General features: G+C 43.3%; 1 protein-coding gene across 1 annotated transcript in view; it reads left to right on the top strand.

Moving 5' to 3' along the window:
- The window catches only part of sass6 (SAS-6 centriolar assembly protein), a 50,718-nt gene extending 34,072 nt beyond the window's left edge, over nucleotides 1-16,646 (top strand). Inside the window, exons 15-16 of the mRNA XM_034180192.1 lie at nucleotides 3,663-3,754; nucleotides 16,528-16,646. Of these exons, the coding sequence (XP_034036083.1) occupies nucleotides 3,663-3,754; nucleotides 16,528-16,580 (145 nt within the window). The 3' untranslated portion in view covers nucleotides 16,581-16,646. The remainder of the gene's footprint in view (nucleotides 1-3,662; nucleotides 3,755-16,527) is intronic.
- Nucleotides 16,647-26,971: the final 10,325 nt, after the last annotated feature.

The raw sequence follows: 26,971 nt of genomic DNA, 5'->3' as shown, positions 1-26,971 counted from the left end.
CACGTAAACGGAGCTGTTTGGGAAATATGTGACTTCACATTTTGTTTGGAAATGATCGTTCATGATCAGACACATGGCCTGGTTTAATTTGACTGTACACTATGTTTTCTTTTTTCTTTTACTTTGTCTATAAGTTTTGTTTGTTTGTGTACGAGGTATTTTTGTTAAGCATATATGTGCCTAATAAATTCAATTCAGTTAAAAAAAACATTCACAAAGTCCACAAAAGATACTGAGTTTGAGCTGCAAAATAAATCCATGTTGCCCCCATTTGTTTCAGTAAAGTCTACATTATACGGAGAAATGGGCAGGGGTGCGGTTTGAACCGGGAACCTTCCGCACTCGAACCAAGCACACTAACCACTTGCCACTGCCCCCGCACATCATGTTCTAAAATACTAAGACAATATCAACATGCATATATGCATGCATGTTGATAGGTCCTGTATATTCGTTTTTTAAATTGTTTTGTAATTTGTGTCAGTAGCATGGCCTAAGCACAGGGTCGCCCCTATGAGTCTGATCTGCTTGAGGGTTCTTCCTCAAATCATCAGAGGGAGTTTTTTCTTACCAGTGTCACCTGTGTTCTTGCTCTGGGGGCTGGTAAGGTTAGACCTTACTTGTGTGAAGCACCTTGAGGCAACTTTGTTGTGATTCGGTGCTATATAAATGAAATAAAAAAAAAAAAATTCTTTATTGTTAATGGAAAGGACGAAATTGAAATGTTTTACATGAAATACAAACTACAACCTCCTACGTTTTGTTTCCAAACTTTGTATTCAGAATGATGCACAGCTGCGCTATTTCCTGTACTATTGCTGCCACCCTGTGGCTGCAACATGAAACTACATGGATCAAGAATTGTTCTTTGCCAGAGCGATGACATGCTGGGAGGAAGACAAAGCTCGATATTTGGTCCAATTTTAAATATGATGAGACTGACAAGAAAACTGAATGTCTGACTCTATCTGACGTAGTGGAGCAGCTTAGCTAAAATTTCCATAACAATTGTGGATTTTGTGACGAAAGCACCAAATTTGACACACATCTCTAAATTTACTAACAAGGTTGGGTAGGATTACTTTGAAATGTAATCCAAAAGTAATCAGATTACAAGTAATCCAAATGTATGTACATACATACATGTAATCCACATGTATTCTTTCAAAGTAATCCTACCCAACCTTGTTAACTAATACTTGTTTTCAAATATGGAGGTATCCTGGAGCTGACCTCTCACGACCTACAGGGGTCAATGAAGAATTACGCAGGGGTCAAAATTTTAAAATGTTCCAATCATATTGAAAGGTATATCATAGTATTTGTCTGATTGTAACAATTCCAAAAAGGTATAGTTTAGACCAGGGGTGGCCAACCAGTCGGAGACCAAGAGCCACATTTCTTACTGGGTTACAGCAAAGAGCCACTTCAGCACACGGGCACATGAACATGGGCACACAAACACACACACACACACACAGGCTCAGCCAGATTGATGTCACTCCAACATGATAACAAATAACAAATGCCCCAAACCAACATGATAATGACATATTTACTACAGTACCAAGACCACAGGCCAGTCATTTTTCAATAATCAATATAGTGTGCACTTACTATGCATGTTGCTTAGTGGGACTTCTGGCATTCCTTCCCTTGAACAATCCTCCTCAAATCTGGCTCGTACTCCGTTGTTGCCACTCGAAGCAATTCTTTCACATGGGTGTCAGTCATAACAGAGCGGTGTTTTGATTTGACATATTTCATGGTAGAAAACACAGACTCACAGACGTACGTTGAGCCATGCTTGAAGGTCAGAGTGCAACTGTGATTCAATAACTGTGTTAATGTCTGATATTCTGTGTTCAACAGTGTGGCGGGACAGTTGGAGGTCTGATGCCATGCGTTTTAGTTTGTCGTTTTCAGGAGACAAGATTTCAACAGCGTCAATTATGCATTTTTTAACGAACTCCCCTTCGTTGTATGGCTTTTTAGCCCGTGCAATGTTCCAAGCCAGTTTATACGATGCAAGTGTTACTGTCTCTGACTGCTTCATAAATTTTTTGAAAACCTGTACCTGCTTTTCTGCCTGACTTTTCAAAGTGGTCAGCTTGTGCTTGCGAAGTTCAGTCCCTTTTGGAAATTCCTGGTCAATGTTAGCGTGGAGTGAGCTGAAGTGACGCTGAAGATTTGAAGCCTTGAAATGCACCAATGACGACTGACATACAAGGCAGAATGGCTTGCCATTACGTTCGACGAAAAAATATAAATTCTCCCACTCTGTTAGAAACGTCCTGTTTTCATCTTCATATTTTCTTTTTGCAGTACATTTTTTCCCTGCCATTTTGAGATCTGACAGAAGATCGACCCCCTGACCTTCTTCTTCTTCTTCTTGCAATTTTTCTTTTTGCACCTGCGCATTTGCCATGATCTCGAAATACCGTAATGAACCCAAGTGAAGCACATTCAACAAAATTACCGTATTGAACTTAAGCGAAGCGAACACGCACATAAATACACACACAAACACAAACTTGGACATGAACGTAAGAGCCGCATGACACCAGGCAAAGAGCCGCGGGTTGGCCACTACTGGTTTAGACTATCCTTGACTAAATGTTGTGGAGTTACAGGGTAAAAACAGCAAAAATGATGACAAAAGTCATTTTCAGTTTGTACAGGGGTCAAAAGATAAAGCTGTTCCAATTTTGGGAGAAAGTGACGCACATTACTGGTTGAGTTAACGGGGTGTTAAAAAGGAATACTTTGGACTGTCTGTCATGCTTAGTTGTCATATGGACATCAACTGTGTTTGACCTCTACTTTGGGGACCAAACATTCAACTCAGACAAAACTATTCCATTTATAAATCCTATTAGCTCAACAAATAGTAGTAGCCAGTAATAAGGGCTTTATGTTGCTGTCAAAACCTCGCACCAAGAACTGAACCGCTTTCAGAACCAGTCACATGGTACAGCCGGGCAGCAAGGCTTTGGAATGACATCAGTGACACAACTCATCCGAAATGATACAAGTCTCAAAACGCGCACCGCAGAAACACTTCCTGGATTACTCGACACATGCTTCAAAGCATCGACACAACACGTAACATCACTAGTTCTGACTGACTGGACACTTCTCTCAGGAGATACTGGTCAGCATAAGGTCCCAGTCTGATCTGCTTCAGGCACTTCTTCTGGCCTTGGTGACATGGTACCTTGGACCTTCCACACCTAGACGTTTGGAGCATGTGTGACTCAGAGGGTCTTTTTTCTTTTTTGAAGTTTCATTGGCATTAAAGGTGACTCCTATTCCCTAGCAGGTGACCGAGCCTGCTATCAAGACCATCCTACTGGTGTCTGTCCCTCCTGTCCACTGTGTCCCAGCTCTCACATATTAGTCCAGTCATATTGAGACTTGACTCACCACTAATTGCAAAAACATGTTTCTTGTGGGATTCTTCTCTGATATACCCCAGGAATATCATATTAAAAATAGAGAACAATAGAAGGGGTGAAAGGGCCCAAAATGTGTTAATTTATGTTGCCTGAATGAAGTTTCTTCTTGAAATTAAAGTGCTAAAAATGATCCTAGTGTCAGAGACAAGACTAGTGGTCCTGCTGTTGTTTACTGATGATCTGTATTTATTTTCTGATTTTTAGTCGAGAGACTGCTGGATTAGAGTCAAAGTACTTTGGAAGGAGAGACGACAGCGTCCCCTTGTATGGCCTCCCATCTAGTTTGCTTCACAGAGGTAAAACTCAGCTGCGCCCTCTGCTGACTGCTTTTAATTATGGTGCTGCATCACTGGCTAAAATCTTCGAAACACAAAGTGTGTATCGGTGTTTGCAAAATGGAAACTGCACAAATCTATGTTTAAATAATTAATTCACTGGTGATTTGGTGATTGACAGGAAAAACGTTGCTTTTTTCTAAATGCGTTAAAGAGGAAAAAATGTCTTCAGCCTTGTCGATGATTTGACGCATGAGCTCCCCTCATCAGTATGATGGACCACAAGCAAAGTTCTTCATGTATGAAAGAAACGCTTCATGTCATTGTGGTTTTTCTCTCATTCACTTTTATGAAGGACACAGTTAAACTCTGTGTGGCTTCGTAGAGGTTAGCCGTTGATATCAGCCACATTATTTAATTTAACCTCAAACCTGGAGCCTGATCAATAAATTCTCGTATTCAAAAAAATCCTGCCACTTGGGTGTGAGGACAACTTCTTCAGAGAGGTGGAGATGGGCCAGCTGTCTCCAGGGGTGGTTGCCATCCAGGAGGTGTGACAGTAGCATCACAAGTAGCCCAAAAAACCTGTAATCCCTCGTTGTCTTTCTTTAAAAGACACTTTCAGCTTGCACATATGAGGTTTGGGCATACGAGGTCTGTTAGAAAAGTAACGGTCCTTTTTATTTTATGCAAAAAATACGAGGTTTATTAGAAAACTAACCGGCAGTTTTATAAAATAAAAAAAAAACTATATGGATTTGAATCACATGCGATTACACCAGACATGCTTGAACCCTCGTGCGCATACGTGAGTTTTTTCACGCGTGTCGGTGACGTCATTCGCCTGTGGGCAGGCTTTGAGTGAGCACTGGTCCAGCCCTCTCGGCTGAAATCCTTTGTCTGAGACGCTGCTGGAGACGGCGCGCGTTGCTTTATCAAAATTTTTTCAGGACCTGTGAGGGATATCCGAGTGGACACTATTCCAGAAATTCAGCTGGTTCTCGGTGAAAAGTTTAACGGCTGATGAGAGATTGTGGAGTTTCTTTCGCGTTAAGGACAGCCCACAAAGCGGATCGGCGCGGTCGGAGGTGGCATCCGTCTGGCTGTTTCGAGCTCAAAACTTCCTAATTTAAGGCTCTGTTCACCCAGGTCGTCGTCAGAGAACAGAGAAGTTTCAGAAGAAGTCGGCATGAGGAGTTTATGCAGACATTCCACTGTTAAAGGAGATTTTGTAATGAAAGAACGTGCGGGCAAATTTGCCGAGTCGGTTCCGTGACGCCGCCGCAAATCCGTCTGCGCCGCGACAGGAAAAACACCTCCATGTTGAAAACCATTTGTAAAATTCAGGCGGCTTTTGATGGCTTTCAACAAGTGAGTATCTGAGAAATTGTTTAACAGCTGGGCATGTTCCAACTTGTCCGTTAAGGTTTCCAATGGATGTGTTTTTCCTGTCACAACCCCCCGCAGTCGGGTCCGGCCTGACGTGAATCTGCCCGCACGTTCTTTCATTACAAAATCTCTTTTAACAGTGGAATGTCTGCATAAACTCCTCATGCCGACGTCTTCTGAAACTTCTCTGTTCTCTGACGACGACCTGGGTGAACAGAGCCTGAAATGTGGAAGTTTTCAGCTTGAAACAGCGAGACGACGCCGCCTCGGTGCGCAGATCGCCGTCAGGCGCCGTGGGCCAACCTTAAAGCGACACTTACAGACCAAAATCTCTCATCAGCCGTTAAAATTTTTACCGAAAACCAGCTGAATTTATCGAATGGTGTCCACTCAGTTGTGCCTTACAGTTTTTGAAAAAAATTTGATCAAACAAAGCAGCAGTCTCTGAGCCATTCCTAAACAATGAAAAAATCGATGAGAGGGTGGGCCACTCCTCACTCAAAGACTGCCCACAGGCGAATGACGTAACCGACAGGCGTGAAAAAACTCTCGCATGCCCACGAGGGTTCAAGCATGTCTGATGTAATCACGTGATTCAAATCCATATGGTTTTCAGAAACTGTTAGAGACAGGCAGCTGGAAACCATTCTAAAAATTCAGATGGCTTTCGGTGAAAATTTTATGGGCTTCACAGAGATTAAAGAGTGTTACTACCGCTTTAAGGACGGCCCACAATGGCGCACGGCGCGGCGCGCTCCGAGCCGCGATTGACAGGCAGAAAGCACCAGATCATTTCTAAACGGATGGCTGTGTGGATCCGGGACCGTCGTGTGCAATTTCTCTGGTTATCACAAGAGCTGGACATCAGCCATTTTCCGGCAGATTTCACTTTTAACAAGAGATTTTGTCATGGAAAGCCGCGTGGAGGCTTCGCGCATCATGACGGAGCCGCTGATGGAGCGAGACAAAGAACGCCTCCGTTTTGGAGTGTCAGAGGACAAGTTGGGACATGCCTATCCCGGCTTTCAGTGGCTTACCAGTCCAGTGAGTATAAGAGAAATTGTGGAGAGCTGGGCATCTCTTGTTAAAAGTGAAATCTGCCGGAAAATGGCTGATGTCCAGCTCTTGTGATAACCAGAGAAATTGCACACAATGGTCCCGGATCCATACAGCCATCCGTTTAGAAATGAAATGGTCGTTTCAGTCTGTCGAACGCGGCTCGGAGCGCGGCGCGCCCTCAGCCGCTGTGAGCCGTCCTTAAAGCGGTAGTAACACTCCTTAATCTCTGTGAAGCCCATAAAATTTTCACCGAAAGCCATCTGAATTTATCGAATGGTTTCCACCTGGCTGGCTCACACGGTTCCTGAAAAAATTTTAACACAACAAAACGGCAGTCGTTCAGACATTCTCCTGACAATGAAAAAACGACGAGAGGGGTGGACCAGTGCTCACTCAAAGCCTGCCTACAGGCGAATGACGCAACCGACAGGCGTGAAAAAACTCATGCATGCGCACGAAGGTTCAAGCTTGGCTGACGTAAAAACATATGAATCAAATCCATATATTTTTTGCATAAAAAAAAGGTCAGTTACTTTTCTAACAGACCTCGTAAATGGCATAAGGTTTGATTGGCTGGTTTTTCCCTGGGCAGGCATGGCTCCGTTATAAACCTAATGTGTCAAAAATCTCTTGGATGGATTTGATAAGCTGTCAATCCAACAACTATGAGGCTACGCCATAAACCAGCAACCAATCTGTCACATTGTCACCACAAGGGGTTGGTCCCTGTATAGTTTGACTAAATCCTAACTTCCAAAAAGTACTGACAGGAGAGATCATATTGACAGAGACTTCAATGACTTTAATCAGTGTCACGGTTCCTGATCTGATTGCGTCTCTAATGTCTCTGTTTTGCTCTCCTGGTTTACTGTGTTATCTTTGTCTTCTCCAGATTACTAAATCTCCAAGTGAATTATTTTTTATTGCATCATACTTTGAAACACCTACTCATTGTCATTTTGTCTCCTTTACTTCCTGTCTAGACGCACTGGAGCTTCCAGTTTCATATGTATGCTCATTTCCTTGTTTATCCGTCTCACACTATATAACTGTTCACAACCCTGTAGTGCTAGATTGTCTTGCTACCATGCATTTTTGTTGTTCTCCTGTGTTTGATGTCCTGCTGTTTGTTCAGCTACCTCCCTGTGTCTTCTGATTTGTTTGCCTACCATTGTACTTGTTGACTGTGCTTTGATCCTCGACCTGTTATTCTGGTTAACCCGTTAGCTCAGGGGTCGGCAAACTGCGGCTCTGGAGCTGCACGTGGCTCTTTAAGTCCTCTGCAGCAGCTCCCTCTACCTTAAAGTGGAGATGACACTTCAAAAATTAGGGAAAAACTGATATAAATAGCAAAATATACATACAGTATAGTAAGTTGAAAGTGTTTTTATTCATTATCACTGAAAAATAAAGTTTGTACAGCTTCTCAAAAGTGTGTTTATTGGAAAGCGCGCTTGCAGCGCTCCTTCAGCGGTCACGTGATGCCATGACATCACAGAATGGAGAGTCCCGTCTTTGTCTGTTCGATCGACAACAGGAACAGATGGACCTCAGCATGGACAGTGACGAGATCAAGAATTTTTCTGACTCCTCTTCAAGTGTGGATTATTTCTGACTCGGATGCTGAGATTGTCGCAGCAGTAATTAGACCCAACAGATTGGAGCCGTATTTTTCAGACGAACATTCAAACCTGGAGCATTCTGACAGCGAAAATAATGCTGGCGGTGCTTATGGCGGAGCCGAAGCAGAGGCAAGAGACGTGCCAATTCCGATGGATTTTGAAAGGCTGCAGAATATGGAATGGTAAGGGAGGCTTTGATTTTTGTTGCTGCTGTTTATAACACTCTAATTACTGTATAGCATTTTCGATTCGAGCGTCTGTTTACCGCCTTTGTTATTGTTCCGGAGCCGTGATAGTGTAGCTATTACTTGCGGACCACCGTCATAACCTTCGGGTTTTTGCCGTTTTTGAGTGCCTGGCATTGCATTCATCCGTGTTTAGTTACGTTATTTTAATGAAAGAATAGGAAATAAACTCCGAAAGTTTCGAAAAAGATCGCCGAAAACAACAGTGAACGTGCCGGCGCTGTGTTTATGTGCCGCCGCCGTGTTTACTACGTAAGTTCCTTGACCATTTCAAGATTATTGTGAACATATTATTTGGGGTTGACATTTTATGTGTTCCTGTGAGCGGTGAGAGCGTGGAGACGGTAGAGGAAAGTGTCTGCTGTCGGGAGCAAATGCGTGTGTGCGAGTGGCAGCCGGACATTTCGTGCATCACACAACACCGCGGCTTTCGATCAATCTGCCTGGACTTGAAAAGGCTAAAACCTTTCGCCCTTGTGTTTGTGCAATATGCTGCAACACACTGGTCAGGCATATCGACAAACAAGTCCCTGAGAGCTGTATTTAATCAAGTTTCTGCCACTAAACAAAGTGTAAACAACGGCCGCCAGGCGCGCAAGCCGATACGGTCTACATGTAGTGATGTATTTCAGGCTTGGTGCTCAGCGGGAAGCTAGTCACGGGGTGTGCACATTTTTCAGTGGTGGGACGTACAAATGTTATATATAACTGGAGAACCACGTACACTTTCCTAAAACGTTTAGGTTGACCGAATTATATAACCTTTGTTACATGTAATAAGACTATGTTGTCTTTAAGTGTCATATCCACTTTAAAGGCTTCGTATCTGTGGATTGTTTTGTTTTGTTTTTGTTTTTGTCATCCTGTGTGACAGCATCTTTTAATTTGAAAATCTGAGGATTTCAGACTGAGTGACGCTGTGACCTAACGTTAGCGCCTTTGTAGGCAGCCTAAAACAGGAAGACCACACTTTAGACCACATAGAAGATTAACATCTCGATCCGGTATCCCGGACTGGGCCCCTGGTCTTCAAAGGTGGCATCTACAGAGTGCTTGAAAACTCTACAGAGAGAACACAGCAGAGCACCAAATCAGGAAACAAGCTGGCAGGAATGTCGTCTGGAACATGGAACAGCAGCCTCAGCGATCCCAGAGACTTCGCCATGAGCAACAAGGCTTCATAACTAGCATGCTGACAGAACGTGACCAGACATGTGCCAACGTTCCTCTTTAAACTAAGATAAATAAAACAGTTACTGCAAATTATTATGGTTATTATTAAAAGGTGCCAACATTTATGAGAAAAAATTGGGGGAAAAAATGTAATTAAAAACATACTTGTAGGACACGAACGTTCCTGGTGAGGAAATATAATCCATTGACATTGTAAAAAAGTACTCATTAGTTCAATAAAATAATGAAATAATTCTGACAGGAAATTGAATGTTTACTACATAAACTGCATTAGTTGCAAACCATAACTTTTGTGATAAATATCTTTCCAAATATGTTATAGGAATGAAATTTATATTCGGAATCACAAACCACATTCTAGGCCACCACAGTGTTAAGTGTTTTGAGGACCGAGTAATTTTCATATGTGTATATGTCATTTTTTCCCATTTTATTGTGAATCACATTGAACTACTCTATGAAAATAACACAGAACAAATAATTAATAATAAGTGCTTTGGGGAGGTGATGGTCTAGTGGTTAAGCGTTGGGCTTCAGAGCAGAGGATCCTTGGTTCAAATCCCAGCCTGACCGGAAAATCATTAAGGGCCCTTGGGCAAGGTCCTTTATCCTGTAGTTGCTCCCAGTGTGTAGTAAGCGCCTTGCATGGCAGCACCCCCACATTGGTGTATGAGTGTGTCTGTGTGAATGGGTGAATGTGAGTCATTAAGTGTTTTGAGCATCAAATCAAATAGCGCCAAATCACAACAAAGCTGCCTCAAGGTGCTTCATACAAGTAAGGTCTAATCTTACCAACTCCCAGAGCAAGCACACAGGCGACAGTGGTAAGAAAAAACTCCCTCTGATGATTTGAGGAAGAAACCTCAAACAGACCAGACTCAAAGGAGTGACCCTCTGCTTTGGCCATGCTACAGACACTATTTACAAAACAATTCATAAAACAAATATAAAGGAAATGTTGCCGGTGCACAGGACAGGAGGGTTACAGAAACAGACTATACGAGGTCTGTCCATAAAGTATCGTACCTTTTTATTTTATTTTTTTTTAACTATATGGATTTGATTCATATGTTTTCACATCAGACAAGCTTGAACCCTTGTGCGCATGCGTGAGTTTTTCCACGCCTGTCGGTGATGTCATTCGTCTGTGAGCACGCCTTGTGGAAGGAGTGGTCCCGCCCCGTCGTCGGATTTTCATTGTCTGGAAATGGCGGAATGATTTGGGGTTTTTTTCCATCAGAATTTTTTCAGAAGCTGTTAGAGACTGGCACCTGGAAACTATTCGAAAAATTTATCTGGCTTTCGGTGAACATTTTATGGGCTTCACAGAGAATAAGGTCTGTTAGTACAGTTTTAAGGACCCCTTTAAGGACGCTCAGCGCGCCGCGCTCCGAGCTGCTACGACGCGGCACAAGCCACCGGACCATTTCTGAGCTGATGGCTCTGTGGATACGAGACCGTCGTGTGCTCTTTCTCTGGTTATCCCAAGAGCTGGATATCAGCCATTTTCCGGCAGATTTCACTTTTAACAAGAGATTTTGTCATGGAAAGCCGCGCGGAGGCTTCGCGCGTAAAGACCGATTCGCTTTGGAAGTGAAACAAAGGAACACCTCCGTTTCGGCGTGTCAGAGGACAAGTTTGGACATGCCTATCTCGGCTTTCAATGCTTACCAGTCCAGTAAGTATCAGTGAAATTGTGGAGAGCTGGAGTTGACACAGTCAGTCCCATTCGCTCGGCTGCCCCGACTGTATTGCACATGTTCAAAACACGCTTGGTGCGGTCGAGGTGGGACAGCCATCTCACAGCGGTCTGTATGCAGTCTGAGCCCCATCTGACTGCAAGCTACATATTCTGACGGCATCAAAACAGCTTTTGAAAGGATCTGATTGCAGTCGAGGGGACTCTGAGATGGATCGAGCATGGCAAAGCCTGTTGGCATGTCCTGTTTGTGCCACATATGTCCGCCTCCACTGTACCCCGGCCAGGGAGGGCAAAGGAAATGTTCATATGTAATATGTTTGTGGCACGCATTCATCATGCGCAGTGGATGTGAACATTGCACAATCAAACGGAAAGCAGTGTGCCACTGCAGGTCAAGGTGTTGCTCAGCGCACACATCTGAATGGGCTGTTACATCCATAATAGACCTTACAGTACAGATACATTTCCATTCCCTCCCATGGGCGACATCATTAATGTGAAATATTGTGCTCATCATAGCTGTTACAGCACAGGCAGGTGCACCATGCTGCACTGCTGCTGGTGCCACACCGACACGCATCAGAGACTTGGTGTGGTGCCCTGCTGAATGGCATGTCACCGCTGTAATACACATCTAACTCTAACTCACCATCAGGGCTGTGAAAACTCTGCAGATCCGAGGAATTCTGCGGATTTCATCACGAGGAGGGGGGTGTTAGTGTTGTACTCTATAATTGTCATCATCACTGACTTTTTAAAATGCCTATCGCAACGCGTCTGTTTCTTTGTGACATCGTGCAAGTTTTATAAGTCCGCGGACACTGATCTGTGTGTTACAGATACAAATCTGTTTCCTCAGACCCGCGGAACTTCGCAGAGGAAAAATGACACTCAAAGCGTAGCTGTTATGACAGTTGTCGTAAAGCAGGACTAGTTGGTTGCTACGGCGACGCTGTGTGGCTCCTGTAAGACGCTTAAGCTAAATGTAGCATGTGGACATCACAAACTTTTAGAGCTCTCAAGTTTTTAAAAGAAGAATTATGCAGCATGTCTGTGTCACGAACTGACGTCGGACAGAGAGAAGATGGTGAGAAAGACGGTTTGAAAGTGTTTGACAAGGACAAGAATCCATGGAATTGTCACTGGCTTCATGAACACACCTGAAAGATAAACAGGAAAAGTGAACTGATATCAGGAAACACGGTAAGAATTTTTCTCTCCCTGGAAAATAAACATTGTGCTGTTCAAACTGGATTTTAGACTAGATGATGTGACTTTTTTTATTATTAATCAAGACTTTCTTTTTTTGGAGAACAGACATTGTGGCTTTGAATGGATTTACATGAATTTACACAAGAATGCAAATTAGTTTTTATTAATGTAGACTTTATACAAGAATGTGTGACTATACTATAAGGTGTTTCTGTGTAGGCTCTCAGTTGTCCAGGTGGTTTCCATAGTAGAGAAGGTTGAATCTTCGACTGGACTGGGTTGCTTGATGCGAGGACGTTTCGCGTCAAATCAGTCAATCAACATTTATTTATAAAGCGCTTTACAGCACCGACTGGTGTCCAAAGTGCTTAACATTCAACATAAAATCGCAGAAGCTTCCTCAGCTAAAATTCTTGCTCTGGAAGTCAGACTTCTGTCTGACTCGTCTCTACAAGAGTCAGACAGAAGTCAGACTTCCAGAGCAAGAATTTTAGCTGAGGAAGCTTCTGCGATTTGAAGCGAAACGTCCTCGCGTCAAGCAACCAGTCCAGTCGAAGATTCAAGCTTCTCTACTATAAGGTGTGTTACTGATATTTTACCCTGATTTTCAAAATATTCTACAAGCTTTAGCTGTGGTTTTTGAAATGCTGTAACAGTCTTTTCAGTCTTCTTGAATTTCTTGTAGTTTAATTGTTCTGAGTTAATGTATAATTAGGTTTACAGTTAAAAGGAAAATCATTCCAGGTCCAACTTCCATGTCATATTCTGTTATTTCAACATTATCATTGACAGTTTAAATGAAAGATTGAGTCTAGGATCATTTTAATATGCACTTCTTTTGAGATTTTTTTTTCTCCCAGGAGATGCTGAAAATGTATCATTAGATACAAAATTAATTTGGTTTCTGGGGCCCCGCGGGCCCTAAACCCTGACTCAACCCCCTGGAAATTTTCCTTGAATTTCACAATTTTCATTTCACAGCCCTGCACAATCTAACTCTGTAGGAGGTATGATGCGGAAATGTTTTACCAGCCCATGACAACATAAATAAACATGAAACTCACCTCCGGTACGGCCCCAGGAACTTCACAGCACAGGGCGGTGAGCAGACAGGGACTGCAGCCTGTGGTGAAGTCCCTCTCTGCTGTGTGCTGGAAACATCAGCTCACAAATGTCTCATTCACCACCACATAAATAAATCTCATGTGGCGCGCCATACACTGATACTCCAACCGGACAGCGTGGCGTAAAGCCCCTTTCACACAGCTTATGTAGAATTGTGCAGCATGTCAAGTATGCTGGAATGGCTGTGTCGGAAGAATGTTGCGCGCATGGGGAAGCTTGGCCCACTGCCAACAAAGTCCAGCAGCAATAACAGTCTAGCGGGATCAATAAAATCTAGCTATGCAGTTATATACTGATAAAAAACCCAAAAAGGATTTTTCGCTGGACCACACAGTACAACAGGAGGATGATCACTGACAGTGAAGAGGCAAAAAGTTCAGCACCTCCTGTTTTCCTCCAGGTCTATTTGACAGAAGTGAGTTTTAGAACTCTGCCATTTTCTTGTGCATTTCAGCCTGTTTGTGTGCGCACTCTGGATGGACAGCTCCTGGGCTTTCTCCTGTTCTCCTCCAGCTGCTTCACTCTTGATGCATCCCTGCCTGTTTGTCTGCCCCATAATTTTAAGTTGGAATCCTAATGCGTAAACTGCATTAGGCATTTCTATGTAAGCCCGGTGTGAAAGGGGCTGCCGTGTGCTCATCACATCGTCGTACTGTGTTGGTATGCATGGTGCTGCATTCCCTTCTGCCAGTGCACTCTCCTCCTTATGAGAGATCAGTGAGCTCTGGGAATGTGAGGAGGAGCAAAGATGTGATTGCGTGGGTGGGTGAATGAGTGATAGCACCAATGCCAGCTTTGACACATACGGCGTGAATCCGGTCCATACGTTGGTTGTACTCTGATCTACAGTCAATCCTGCAGGTCCAGTGCAAAGTGCAGACACAGCGCTGGCTCCCACTCCAGTCCTGTGTTTGCCAGACATTTGGACATCGGGTGGCACTCAACTGCATCCATTCGGCAGTGTGAGCACATTATTTATGATCTTGGTGCTGTCTGACAGCATACTGTGTCGTCGGACTGTTGTCCAAATACGTTTGGTCTACAATCGTGCAGGTGTGTATGAGGCAGCCTGGAAGGGATCCGCCCACATTCTATTTGGTCTGGTGACATTCCAACATGGTTGTCCGAGCCTTTGTTCCTCCCGACTGTGTCTCAATTATGGCCGTTTTTTCCGTCTTGGCCTCAGTCGGCCTGGTTGGTGCCCGTTCTTACTATGTGTGATGAGGGTCTAAAGTTAAGTCAGAATGAAAATACAAGCTGCCGATTTTTACATTATTTTTCAAAAAGTTATTATATATGTATCTATATATGTATGCTATATGTTTTACTTAATTCAAAGCAAGTTACCTCTCATTTTACTCTTATTTATTTTCAAAGAATATGGGGAGTCTAGTTTGTTTGTCTATTTGTGGCCCTGCGACAGACTGGCATCCTGTCCTGGGTGTACTCCGCCTCGCACTCTATGACTGCTGGAATAGGCTCCAGCCCCCCGCGACCCTTAATTGGACTAAGCGGTAGAAGATGAATGAATGAATGAATTGGGAGTCTAATCAGCCTGTATTTGTTCTGTTCAGTTAATATCAAAGTTTGCTTGCACATGTCCGTGTGTTCTTTCCTTCTTTATAAGAGTTCACAATCTAAAAACGAAACAGTAACATGACGGAGCATGAAAATCTCAGTTTCCATCTTCAGCCTATGTCAGCGCGTCGACAGCCTGGTGCTGAGTTCCGCAGAGCGACTGAGACCTGCCAAGTATCGTGGGCGTCGTTTACAGTCATCTCTGCCATGGTTGTCATTGTAATGCGGTGCGGTGTGTTGGGGTGCACACAGGTCGTCCCGCTGAACCCAAAGTGAATGAAAAGGACAATGTGTGTGTGCACAAGCTGAGAATAGGTGTTGCGTGTCATGTTTTTAATAGTGTCGGCAGATCAGCAGTGTAGCAACGTTATCGCAATAGCCTTCCTTTTTTCTGACACAAGAACAAAGTGTGAAAAGCCGGACTATTCAGGACCTGCTGCTTCTTCACACGGAAAGGAGCTCTCTGAGGTGGTTTGGGCACACGGTGTGGATGCCCCCTGGTTGTCTGTCTAGGGAGGACTTCCAGGTACGTCCAGCTGGGAGGAGGCCCCAGGGAAGATCCAGGACATGCCGGGGGGGGATTATATTTCCCACCTGGCTTGGGAACACTTTAGAAATCCTTCAGGAAAAGTTGCAGGACTTTTCAGAGGATAGGGAAGTGTGGGAGGTCTGCTTGGTCTGCAGCCATCACTTCCCAGACCAGATAAGCCTCAGAAAATGAAAGAATGAATGGAAGGAACCAAGCGCAAAGTGGTAACAGTCTGAAGTAAACTCTCAGTCATACGTGAGCCCACACTTACACAGGCAGTGGAAATAGGGAGACTGAGGAACAACAGACTCCCTGAGTTTTGGAATTTAAAGTCAGTGAATGAGAAATACATGGGTGCAAATATGGCTGAGCTTTGAGAGATCCTGTAGAGAAAGAAATCAATCATGTTATCAAATCACGACCCTCTGATCCATAATTGTATTGTGAGGTGCCTGGACATTCCCCCACTAACTAGTCCTAGTATTCTGTCATTTTTACTCTTTGATCTTATCAGGTGGTCTCTGGCTCCCTCTTGTGTCTTCTGTCTGCATTGTTATTGTTTTATGTGGTTTTAATAATCTGATTTCCACAGCTGTCCCAAATTGTTCTCTCTCTCTCTCTCTCTCTCTCTCTCTCTCTCTCTCTCTCTCTCTCGCCAGTATTTTAATGTCTTCCTCTCTTGTGACCTTTGCTGGATTGTTGTACATTTTCTTCCAAGTTTCCAGATGCCTCCTGATTTAGTCCTAGTTACTGAGTTTGGAGGCCCCTCTGCTGCCTCCCTTTGAAAGACTGGAACCTGTTCTCATGTTGTCCTGGCTCCTGCCTGTATTCTGAGTTTCTCCTCTTTTGTTTCCTGGTTTCCTCTTTTGTTTTTGAATAAAGAACTCTGTTAATCTGGTTGATTCTGTGTGTTTGCCGACTTTAAAATTGTCATTTGATGCTTGGACTTGTTTGTTGAGATTTTGTCTCATTGATATTCATCATTTTATTGGTCGTTAGTTTGTGGATGATTTTCACACTGTTTTGTGATTAAACCCAAATACTTGATTGAGAAGTTGTGAACATTGATTTTGTGTGTGTGTGTGTGTAAACTGAAGTTAATGAATTGATTGATTGACATGTTGCTTTGTGTTTTCCAGAATCTTCTCAGCGAGTGAAGCCGTCTGTACCTTCTGCTTACTTCTTGTCGTGACCCGTGGTCCAGATGGACGACATGGGACCAGCACACACAAACACACACACACACACACACACACACTGTGTAAACAATGTTGCTTTTATTTTCTGGTGGTTTTAGTTTATTTCTGAGGTAGATATGTTGTCTGAGTTTTTGGTGTTTGTTTTCTCACACAAACATAATAAAAGTGCGACTTTCTAAAGTATTCAGGTGTTTCTCTCCTCTGAGCTCATGTTTTTGTTGGTTGTCTGCAGGATCAAATGTGTGACGGTGATTTTTGTAGCCAACAGGAAACAACTTGTCAAAAAAAAAAAAAAAAACTTTCTTTGTACTGCAAACAAAAAAGCAAAGTAATCATGTGCTGTTAGTGTGCTAACATGCAGCGCTGTCAGTATCGGTGACTTCACGTTCACTGATGATGTTACTCAGGCAACACGCTGGCCCTAGTTTTTAATACCCAAACCAAAGTTTGTTTGGGAACTCTGAGGTGGGGGTGGCGGTGTGTGTTCAGGCCTCATTGGTCCTGTCCTGGTCAGGCTGGTCTTATCTTACCATGCTACACCTCTTACCTACCTATTGGTTGGCTAGATGTCAGGCACTAAAGAGGGCAACATTTCACATTTCATTTTTTTTTTTTTTTTTTTTCTTTTTCATTTATATAGCGCCAAATCACAACAGAGTTGTCTCAAGGCGCTTCACACAAGTAAGGTCTAACCTTACTAACCCCCAGAGCAGCAGTGGTATTGGGTCCAAAGCCTGCCCATTCCCTACCAGGAGAATATTGGAATGGATAATGCTGTCCTCTCTCTGCTGCACTGGTCCCTGTCATTTTTAGAGGGGTCAGGAGGCTATGTAAGGCTGATGTTTTTCAATTTCCCCAGTCCCTTCAGTACAATCCAGTCTAAGGCCAGACATTTTTTTATTATTTGGTTTACGGACATTTCCAATCAAAATTTTGTGTCGGGATTCGGAATAAAAATAAATTTAAATTTCTCCTGTGTTTGTACACAGGTATTTCGCAAATTCAAAATTCCTCAAAATAGGAGAAAAGTGTCTTCAACAACAGAGGTCAAAGCTGCAGAAGAGACCTTCATCTGGTCCTGAGAATCCAGCATAACATCACCTGCTTCTAAATAAAAGGCTCTTTAAACACCAACTATTTTGTTATTTTTTTAAAAAGCTGTTTCATTTTATATTTTAACAATAAATGAATGGATCATTAAAAATGTCCATGAAATCAAAGTCAAAAGACATTTGCACAGGTAGAAGCTCTCCCCTTACTGTGCATAATTTTAAAACATTCACAATCACTAATCAGATTCATATTTTAGAAATTATTCTGTCCTGATCACAACATTAAAGGCAATAACAAATTTTGATGAAATTACAAGTTGAAATGACTCAATTAAAAAAATCATCATGAGGTTTATGTCACAGAAATCCTACTTTACAATCACACTGCAGTCATTCTTAAATTATCTCCTTTTGCATTTATAATAAGCATTTGTATTTATTTACAGTGTCTGTTTTTCTGGTTGAAATGAGATATGAATAATCTACCAAACTTAAATTTTTTTTTACAAATTTCCATGTTATTTTGTCTAAAAATAAATCTCCAAGGTTACACGTGGTTTTAATTTACAGATGAAGAAAGGTTTCTAAAGAACATTTTATTTATTTATTTAGCTATTTTAATTACAAGTGTTCTAAACAGTTATCAGAAATTTTGAGGTAAAAAAAGAAAAACATTTGCAAGGATTTTTCTTCAGAAAACTACTCAATCGGGCCTGTGTCACTTCCGCATAGTTACGGCCGCCATTTTGGGTCGCCGCTGAAAACACTACGCGCACTCAACCATTGTTGATATAGTCATCTTTACTGCTGTTTATTCACAAAGGAATGCAGATTTGGTCATGCCAAATGGCGTATGTACGGTTGGACATCCGGGTTCCTGATGTGCGCGCACATAGCAACACGCATAGTAACCAGCGAGCCGCTGAAAACAAACCACTGTCGCGCTCATTTCCTACTTGGTGTTCATCACACTCGCATCGTTGTGTCACTTTTTTTTCTACTTAATATAGACTAGTTTTCACAGAGAATGCCACGATCGTGTGCGGCAGTACTAGTGCTTCAAAGGCCGCTGAACGCTACAGCCACAGCCAAAGCAGAAATGTGAAGCGTCTCAACCAGCCACGCCCAAGACCAATGAGGGCGAAGTCGAAGCTTCATTTCGGCTCACCTCCTCCAGCTGCCTCTCTTGGTGAACCTGCTACAGCAGTAACCTCACCCAGAGAGTTCCTGCCTCCAGCTGTCCTGAGTGACCATGAGGACTTGCCTTGTCCAACGTCACATGATTACGTTGACATGGAACAGGTGTCCTAAAAGGAAGAGTTGGAACGCCTGAAAGCGGGGAACTCACAGCTGAAAACAGAATGCGTTCCTGTGAGCCGAGCGGAATGAGGAGAGAAACAGAATGTGGCGCTTTGGGAGCTCGAAAAAAACACTTTTTGATCTTTTAAATTATCATGGTTGGTACAGCCAACTGCAACACACGATCGTGGCATTCTCTGTGAAAACTGGTGTATATTAAGTAGAAAAAGCTGCAGCAGAACGCTGCGAGCATGATGGACGTCAAGTAAGAAATGAGCGTGACAGCGGTTTGTTTTCAGCGGCTCGCTGGTTACTATGCGTTGCTATGTGCGCACGGATCAGGGACCCGGATGTCCGACCATACCTATAAATGAGCAGTCCTGTGACACGTTTCTTTTTTGTACAGATCAGTGGTTTCTGCACTGATCTGTTTTGTACAGATCAGTGGTTTCTGCCACGAGTCTCCGTGTTTTGGCCCGACGCGTCGTTCCTATTGGACAGCGCAAAGCTACGTCACAGCTCAGAGCAGAGAATGTTGGATTGGGTTGATCTTTGACCATGTCAGCCTGTCGACAAGTGGCAATGCGCGCTCCCGTCAGAGGCGTCGCATCAAAAGCCGAGCTAAAGCAACACTTCTGACGCCTCGAGAAAGCAACGCGTCTCGTTGAAAAATAATGCTTTGCGTCCGATGTGAAAGGCCCTAAAGTGCGAAATAGCAAACAGGATTTATTTTTCATTTATCACTGGCCATGACAGAGCATTTAGTGTTGGCAGAAATAAAAAAAAAAAAAAAAAAAACTGAAATCTGAATTTAAATTTATTTTAAAATGCCAAAAAACGTGTCGGCGGGTCCGTAAACCATACAATAAAAAAAGTCGGTCCTAAAGTATGAAAGGCAAAACTGGAGAGTACTGGAGTGGATCCCCTATTCACCACCTGGATCTACAACTATCTCACCAGGAGGTCGCAGTATGTCAGACTGGGGGGCAGCGTGACGGACACTTTGGTGAGCAACAATGGGGCACCGCAGGGGTCAGTACTGTCACCTTTCCTTTTTACAGTGTACATTGTCGACTTCATATATCATTCTGAGGCATGCCACATTCAGAAATACTCTGATGACATGGCTGTTGTGGCATGTGTGAAGGGAGGGGATGAGAGGGAGTACAGAGGAGTCATTTCTTCATTTACAGACTGGAACAGGAGCAATGGTCTGATCATAAACACCACCAAGACCAAGGAGATGATTACTGACTTCAGTAGAAGGCCCTTCCACACACCAATCACAATCAACGGTGAGGTGATAGAGGTTGTCTAGTCCTAAAAACTAAAAACTTTGGAGTCCATCTGGACAACAAGCTGGACTGGTTGGTACATGCAAGGGCCTTGTATAAGAAAGGACAGAGTAGACTCTACTTCCTGAGGAGGCTCAGATCGTTTAATGTGTAAAATGTGACATGATTTTTTCTTTTATCAATCTGTTGTGTGATGAGTTGGCTGAAGGGTCAGTGCATCACCTTGGTATATTCTGCACTAGACAGTGACTTGTGTGACAGTGACTTGCTTTGGAGTTGACCTCCAGTGATGTCTTCCACAGTCCCATTGAGTTCCTGATGAAGGGAATTGGTGCACTGTCGGCTCTGTACCGTACCGAGCGCACCAGTATCCATGTGTGAGGCATTGTGTTGCAAAGAGCAGTTTCTAATGAACCCACCAATGCAAGCAGTAACCAGAACAGGATGTGAGTGAAAACACACGTGATTTATTCTCCCAACAATAGTGAAAACACCGTCCAAACAAACGCTGAAAGCCCACAACCAAAATATGAACCAAACTCCCAGAGGTGGCAAGAAACTAACTGGAGGTTAACGAGAGGGAGCAGGTGACAGAACATGCATACAGCCGATTACATGAGCAGATCAAACAGCACCAACAATACTCACGAAGCGCGTAGGAACATGAACCGGAAAAAGTTGAGGGCTTAGATGCCAAACGAGTATCAAAACACAGGTGTGTGAAACTAAGGAGGCAGGAACAAAAGATGCACATAGAAAAACAACAGGAAGCAAAGCGGCTGGACTAAACACAATAAGTGAGTGGAGAAAATAAAACCGAGAGACAGCGTACTCATCAAACGATAATACATGATGCAGAACGAAACGTGAGACTCAAACGTGTGCAAAATGAAATGGCAGAAAACAAAACATGAGATCATTCAATTTAAATTTATTCATTTCATATAGCGCCAATTCACAACAGTGCCACCTCAAGGCACCTCACACAAAACTAAAAAACAAGATAAAATGAATTAAAAGAATAAAAGGCACAATAAAAGAATAAAAAAAATAAAAAAGCAGAGTAACAACATGCTAGCCAGAAGAAAGAGAAAAGTGTGTCTTAAGTCGACTTGAAAGTCTACAGAATCCAACCTTTATTGATGTAGGGAGACCATTCCACAGAACAGGGTCACAATCAGAGAAAGCTCTGTGACCCACAGACTTTTAATTCACCCAAGGGACACAAAGTAGTCCTGCATCCTGAGAACCCCGGGCCAGTACGTAGGGTATAATTAGGTCAGCTAGGTAGGGAGGTGCCAGTCCGTGAACAATTTCTGTAGGTTAGAGGAAGAACCTTAAAATCTGATCTCACAGGGACAGGAAGCTAGTGAAGAGATGCCAAAATGGGTGTAATGTGGTCAAACTTTCTGCTTCCTGTGAAAAGTCTGGCAGCAGCATTTTGAACCAATTGGAGACCCCTAATGCTAGACTGCGGCAAACCAGAAAATAGAAAATTGCAGTAGTCCAATCTAGAAGAGACAAATGCATGAATCAGGGTCTCAGCCTCAACCATAGACAGGATGGGACGAATCTTCGCTATATTTTGCATGTGGAAGAAAGCAGTCCTCGTAATATCTCTAATGTGGTGGTCAAAGGACAACGTTAGATCAAAAATTACCACAAGGTTCCTCACTTTGTCAGTGTGATGACACACAAGCCTAGGATAAGCTTTAACTGGTCAAATTGATGCTGATGTCTCACTGGACCAAGAACCATCATTTCAGTCTTATCAGAATTTAAAAGTAGAAAGTTGCCAGACATCCAGGTTCTCACTGATGCAAGGCAATCCTCTAAGGATTTTATGTGGATGAGATTACCTGCAGTTACCGGCATGTATTACTGAGTATCATCAGCATTGCAATGAAAGGTAATCCCAAAACGTTGCAATATGTGCCCAAAGGGAGAAAAGCAGGGGGCGCAATCATGTCAAGTGTAGTTTTGAGCGATGAGTTTAAACTGTCCACAAGACTGTCTACTGATTGGGCATTTTCCAGATGTTAAGCTAAGATATCAGGCAGTCTGGCTTCGAGTTCAGTCGTAGTTGAGGGGTTAATGCGTCACCACAGTGATAAATAAGGTTGTTATTCCACTAAATACGGCAGCAAAACTGTAAACCTATGATATTGCTGGAATAGCCAACGGGCCATCCTCAATTTCAACATCATCCAATGTAGTAATGGGCATTAAGTTTGCAAAGCATATCCCTCTATGATTTTTATGGACATGTCTATGGAAGCAGGCCACAGTCTCAGCGTGATAAATTTCCTTCCCTGAAAATCTACTATAACCACAGTGGATTTTCTGCACTAAATTCCCTGCTAAGCTAATGGATTCCACACCCACATTTGGGTCATTCCGTGTGAAATCATTCATCCATCCATCCATCCATTCATTTTCTTCCGCTTTATCTGGAGTCGGGTCGCGGGGGCAGCAGCTCAAGCAAAGCCGCCCAGACCTCCCGATCCACACACACCTCCCCCAGCTCCTCCGGGGGAACCCCAAGGCATTCCCAAGCCAGCCAAGAGATGTAGTCCCTCCAGCGTGTCCTGGGTCTTCCCCGGGGCCTCCTCCCAATGGGACATGCCCGGAACACCTCTCCAGCAAGGCGTCCAGGGGGCATCCAGATTTTCCAAAATCTTCCCGGGTCCCCGACTTGGATTCTCATGATTTTTTCACCAAAACATCAAATCTAGGCTTGCATTTCAGATGTACCTTCTGGCAAGTTGTAACTGAACTTTCAGGTCTTCTTTTTAATAAAATCCTCCTCTGTACCACTTCATCATGAAGCTGAATTACTGCTGATATAAAATGCAGAATTTGCACTGTGCACAATTTCTCCAATCACAGCTACAAAAGCCTATAACTTCTTCTGGGTTGTCTGGGTGTGTTTCCTCACTCTTCTCCAGTTTTTGAGAACTGTCTACTCCATACAGATTAACCATAGGAAGAAAGATAAACTATAACAGAACAGAGTGCAGACCTGCAGCTCAGCACAAGAACAAATATAAGCAAGAAGAGAAATCAGAGTGCACTTGTCTGTCTGCAGCCAAACTGTGCACTCTGAGAGAACCTGCAGGCTGCGTCCTCGCCTCCTCTCTGCCCCCTGCTGTGCGCACCTGACACAGACATTCCTGTGTCGCAGGCTCTGACTGGTAATCTGTGATTTTGGGCATTTGCCCGGTGGGCCGCTGCACGTTTAGACGTGCATGGGCCGGCCCTCCGATATTTATAGAGATTATGGAAATATACAGTGTTCTCGAACCGCGCGCTGCTGTCAACACGAGGAAAGTCCGTGATCGGTGAAGCTACAGCGCAGCTGCAGAGCCACTTCCTGAATTTGTGTCAAAATAAAAGTTCTGTAGTGTTTCATACACGGCGCAGTCTTATTCTAGGTTTCAGTTTTGTTTCCGTTTGATCACACAACGGAGACTTACATTGAGCACAATGATTGATATGACCAACAGCCAATGACAATGGAGAAGCATACAGGGTGGCCAATCAGATTGCAGGAAGAGCAGGCGGCCGCTCCCGCCCCTGTGAATGGATTGAATCCTCGGCGCCTGGACTTCTCTCCGCTCTTCTACTGATATAAGGTTGGAATTGTTTCTTTTATCTTAATTAACTGTGCTTTACTTTTGTTAATCTTTAAATGCAACAGCTACGGACTTCAGCTCCTTAATTTGCTGCTGTGTGAATCCTAGCAGTGGTTACACATTACCTCTCTCTCTCTCTCTCTCTCTCTCTCTCTCTCTCTCTCTCTCTCTCACACACACTTTGGAGACACAAAAACTTTTTTCCGCTTGTGTGCTTTTGCTTCCGTTTTGTCAGACCTGGCGCCAGAAAAAAAAAAAAATCACAGGGGGTCGCCCCCCCCCCCCCCCCCCACAAAAAAAATAGTGCGCACCTGAGGAGACGTGCACTCCTGGAAAGCTCGTGTATTTACGCTGCACCGTTGTAAGAGACTGACTAAGAGTGAAGAGTGATGACAGTATTTTTTTTTTATTATTATTTGAACGTATAGACGCTCGGTCAAGTGATCTCCTGCATACCACACAGAGCCGGTGTTCTGTCGAGATGAGGTGCGCCAACTTTCGACACTCTGAGCTGTGACGTACCTTCGCATTGTCCAATAGGAACAACGCGTCGGACCAAAACACGGAAGACTCGTGGCAGAAACCACTGATCTCTACAAAATGGATTGGACCAATCCGATTGGTGCAGAAACCACTGATCTGTACAAAACATTAACGTGTGACAGGACTGCTCATTTATAGAGCAGTTTTCTGAAGAAAAATCATTGCACATGTTTTTTTGTTGTTACCTCAAAATTTCTGATTACTGTTAAAAAAAAGTTTAGAACACTTGTAATTAAAACAGGTAAATAAATCAATAAATGGTTCTTTAGAAACCTTTCATCTGTATTAAAACCACCTGTTATTTCAGATTAGATAATTTATTGTTTAACATAAGGAACCTCAGACATTTATTTTTAGACAAATAAAATAACATGGAAACTTGTATATTGTTTGAAGTCTGGTAGATTATTTATATCTTATTTCAACCAGAAAAACAAACACTAAATAAATACAAATGTTTATTATAAATGCAAAAGGAAATAATTTAACAATGACTGCAGTGTGATTGTAAAGTAGGATTTCTGTGACATAAACCTCATGATGTTTTATATATATATATATACGAGGGCTGTCCGTAAAGTATAGGTCCTTTTTATTTTTTTCAAAAACTATATGGATTTCATTCATATGTTTTTACGTCAGACATGCTTGAACCCTCGTGCGCATGCGTGAGTTTTTCCACGCCTGTCGGTGACGTCATTCGCCTGTGAGCACTCCTTGTGGGAGGAGTCGTCCAGCCCCTCGTCGGAATTCCTTTGTCTGAGAAGTTGCTGAGAGACTGGCGCTTTGTTTGATCAAAATTTTTTTTAAACCTGTGAGACACATCGAAGTGGACATGGTTCGAAAAATTAAGCTGGTTTTCAGTGAAAATTTTAACAGCTGATGAGAGATTTTGAGGTGATTCTGTCGCTTTAAGGACTTTTCACGGTGCGAGACGTCGCGCAGCACTCTCAGGCGGCGTCATCAGCCTGTTTCAAGCTTAAAACCTCTACATTTCAGGCTCTATTGATCCAGGACGTCGTGAGAGAACAGAGACGTTTCAGAAGAAGTCGGTTTCAGCATTTTATCCGGATATTCCACTGTTAAAGGAGATTTTTTTTAATGAAAGACGTGCGGACAGGTCCGCGCGTCGGGACGCAGCCGACGCGGCGCGGCGGCACAGGAAAAACACCTCCGTGTTGATAACCATTTGTTAAAATCCAGTTGGCTTTTGATGGCTTTCAGTGGAGTGAGTATATGAGAAATTGTTTATCAGCTGGAGATGTTCCAACTTGTCCTTAAGGCTTCCAGCAGAGGTGTTTTTCCTGTGATGGAGCGTCGCGGCGGCTGCGAGCCGACGCTGCAATCCGCCCGCACGTCTTTCATTAAAAAAATCTCCTTTAACAGTGGAATATCCGGATAAAACGCTGAAACCGACTTCTTCTGAAACTTCTCTGTTCTCTCACGACGTCCTGGATCAATAGAGCCTGAAATGTGGAGGTTTTAAGCTTGAAACAGGCTGATGACGCTGCCTGAGAGCGCTGCACGACGTCTTGCACCGTGAAAAGTCCTTAAAGCGACAGTATCACCTCGAAATCTCTCATCAGCCGTTAAAAGTTTCACTGAAAACCAGCTTAATTTTTCGAACCATGTCCACTTCGATGTGTCTCACAGGTTTAGAAAAAATTTTGATCAAACAAAGCGCCAGTCTCTCAGCAACTTCTCAGACAAAGGAATTCAGACGAGGGGCTGGACGACTCCTCCCACAAGGAGTGCTCACAGGCGAATGACGTCACCGACAGGCGTGGAAAAACTCACGCATGCGCACGAGGGTTCAAGCATGTCTGACGTAAAAACATATGAATGAAATCCATATAGTTTTTGAAAAAAATAAAAAGGACCTATACTTTACGGACAGCCCTCGTATATAGATAGATATAGATAGATAGATAGATAGATAGTCATTTAAACTTGTAATTTCGTCAAAATATGTAATTGCCTTTAATGTTGTCAGGACACCCCCTCGTGGCGCCGGGTCCGTGTTTTGTACTATGATCAAGGTGAAATGACAGTGAAAGTGTGTATTTAGGTGTGTATTCATGGTGTTTAGGTGTATAGTATTTGTTCATTGGGGGTTCGGTATGGACGGGTGGGTGTGCGTTTGGGGGTGGATTCGTCGGGCCAAGTGGGCTGGTCCAGAGGAAAAATGCCAGGGCCGAAATTTGTTCCCAGTCCGACCCTGCTGTGTCATCATGACGGCACATATACAATGAGGAAAATAAGTATTTGATTTGAAAATAAGTATTTATCCCACTTAGAAATCATGGAGGGGTCTGAAATTTTCATCTTAGGTGCATGTCCACTGTGAGAGACATAATCTAAAGTATGATTCTGCGAAAGCTCAGAACTACACAGGAGGACCTGGTCAATGACCTGAAGAGAGCTGGGACCACAGTCACAAAGCTTACATTAGTAACACATGATGCTGTCATGGTTTAAAATCCTGCAGGGCAGCAAGGTCCCCCTGCTCAAGCCAGCACATGTCCAGGCCTGTTTGAAGTTCACCAGTGACCATCTGGGT

The sequence above is a fragment of the Thalassophryne amazonica genome, chromosome 10 (assembly GCF_902500255.1).
Source record: "Thalassophryne amazonica chromosome 10, fThaAma1.1, whole genome shotgun sequence".
In the NCBI taxonomy this organism is placed as follows: domain Eukaryota; kingdom Metazoa; phylum Chordata; class Actinopteri; order Batrachoidiformes; family Batrachoididae; genus Thalassophryne; species Thalassophryne amazonica.
The sequence above is the reverse complement of the archived record's forward strand: the minus strand, read 5'-3'. Positions and strand labels throughout refer to the sequence as shown.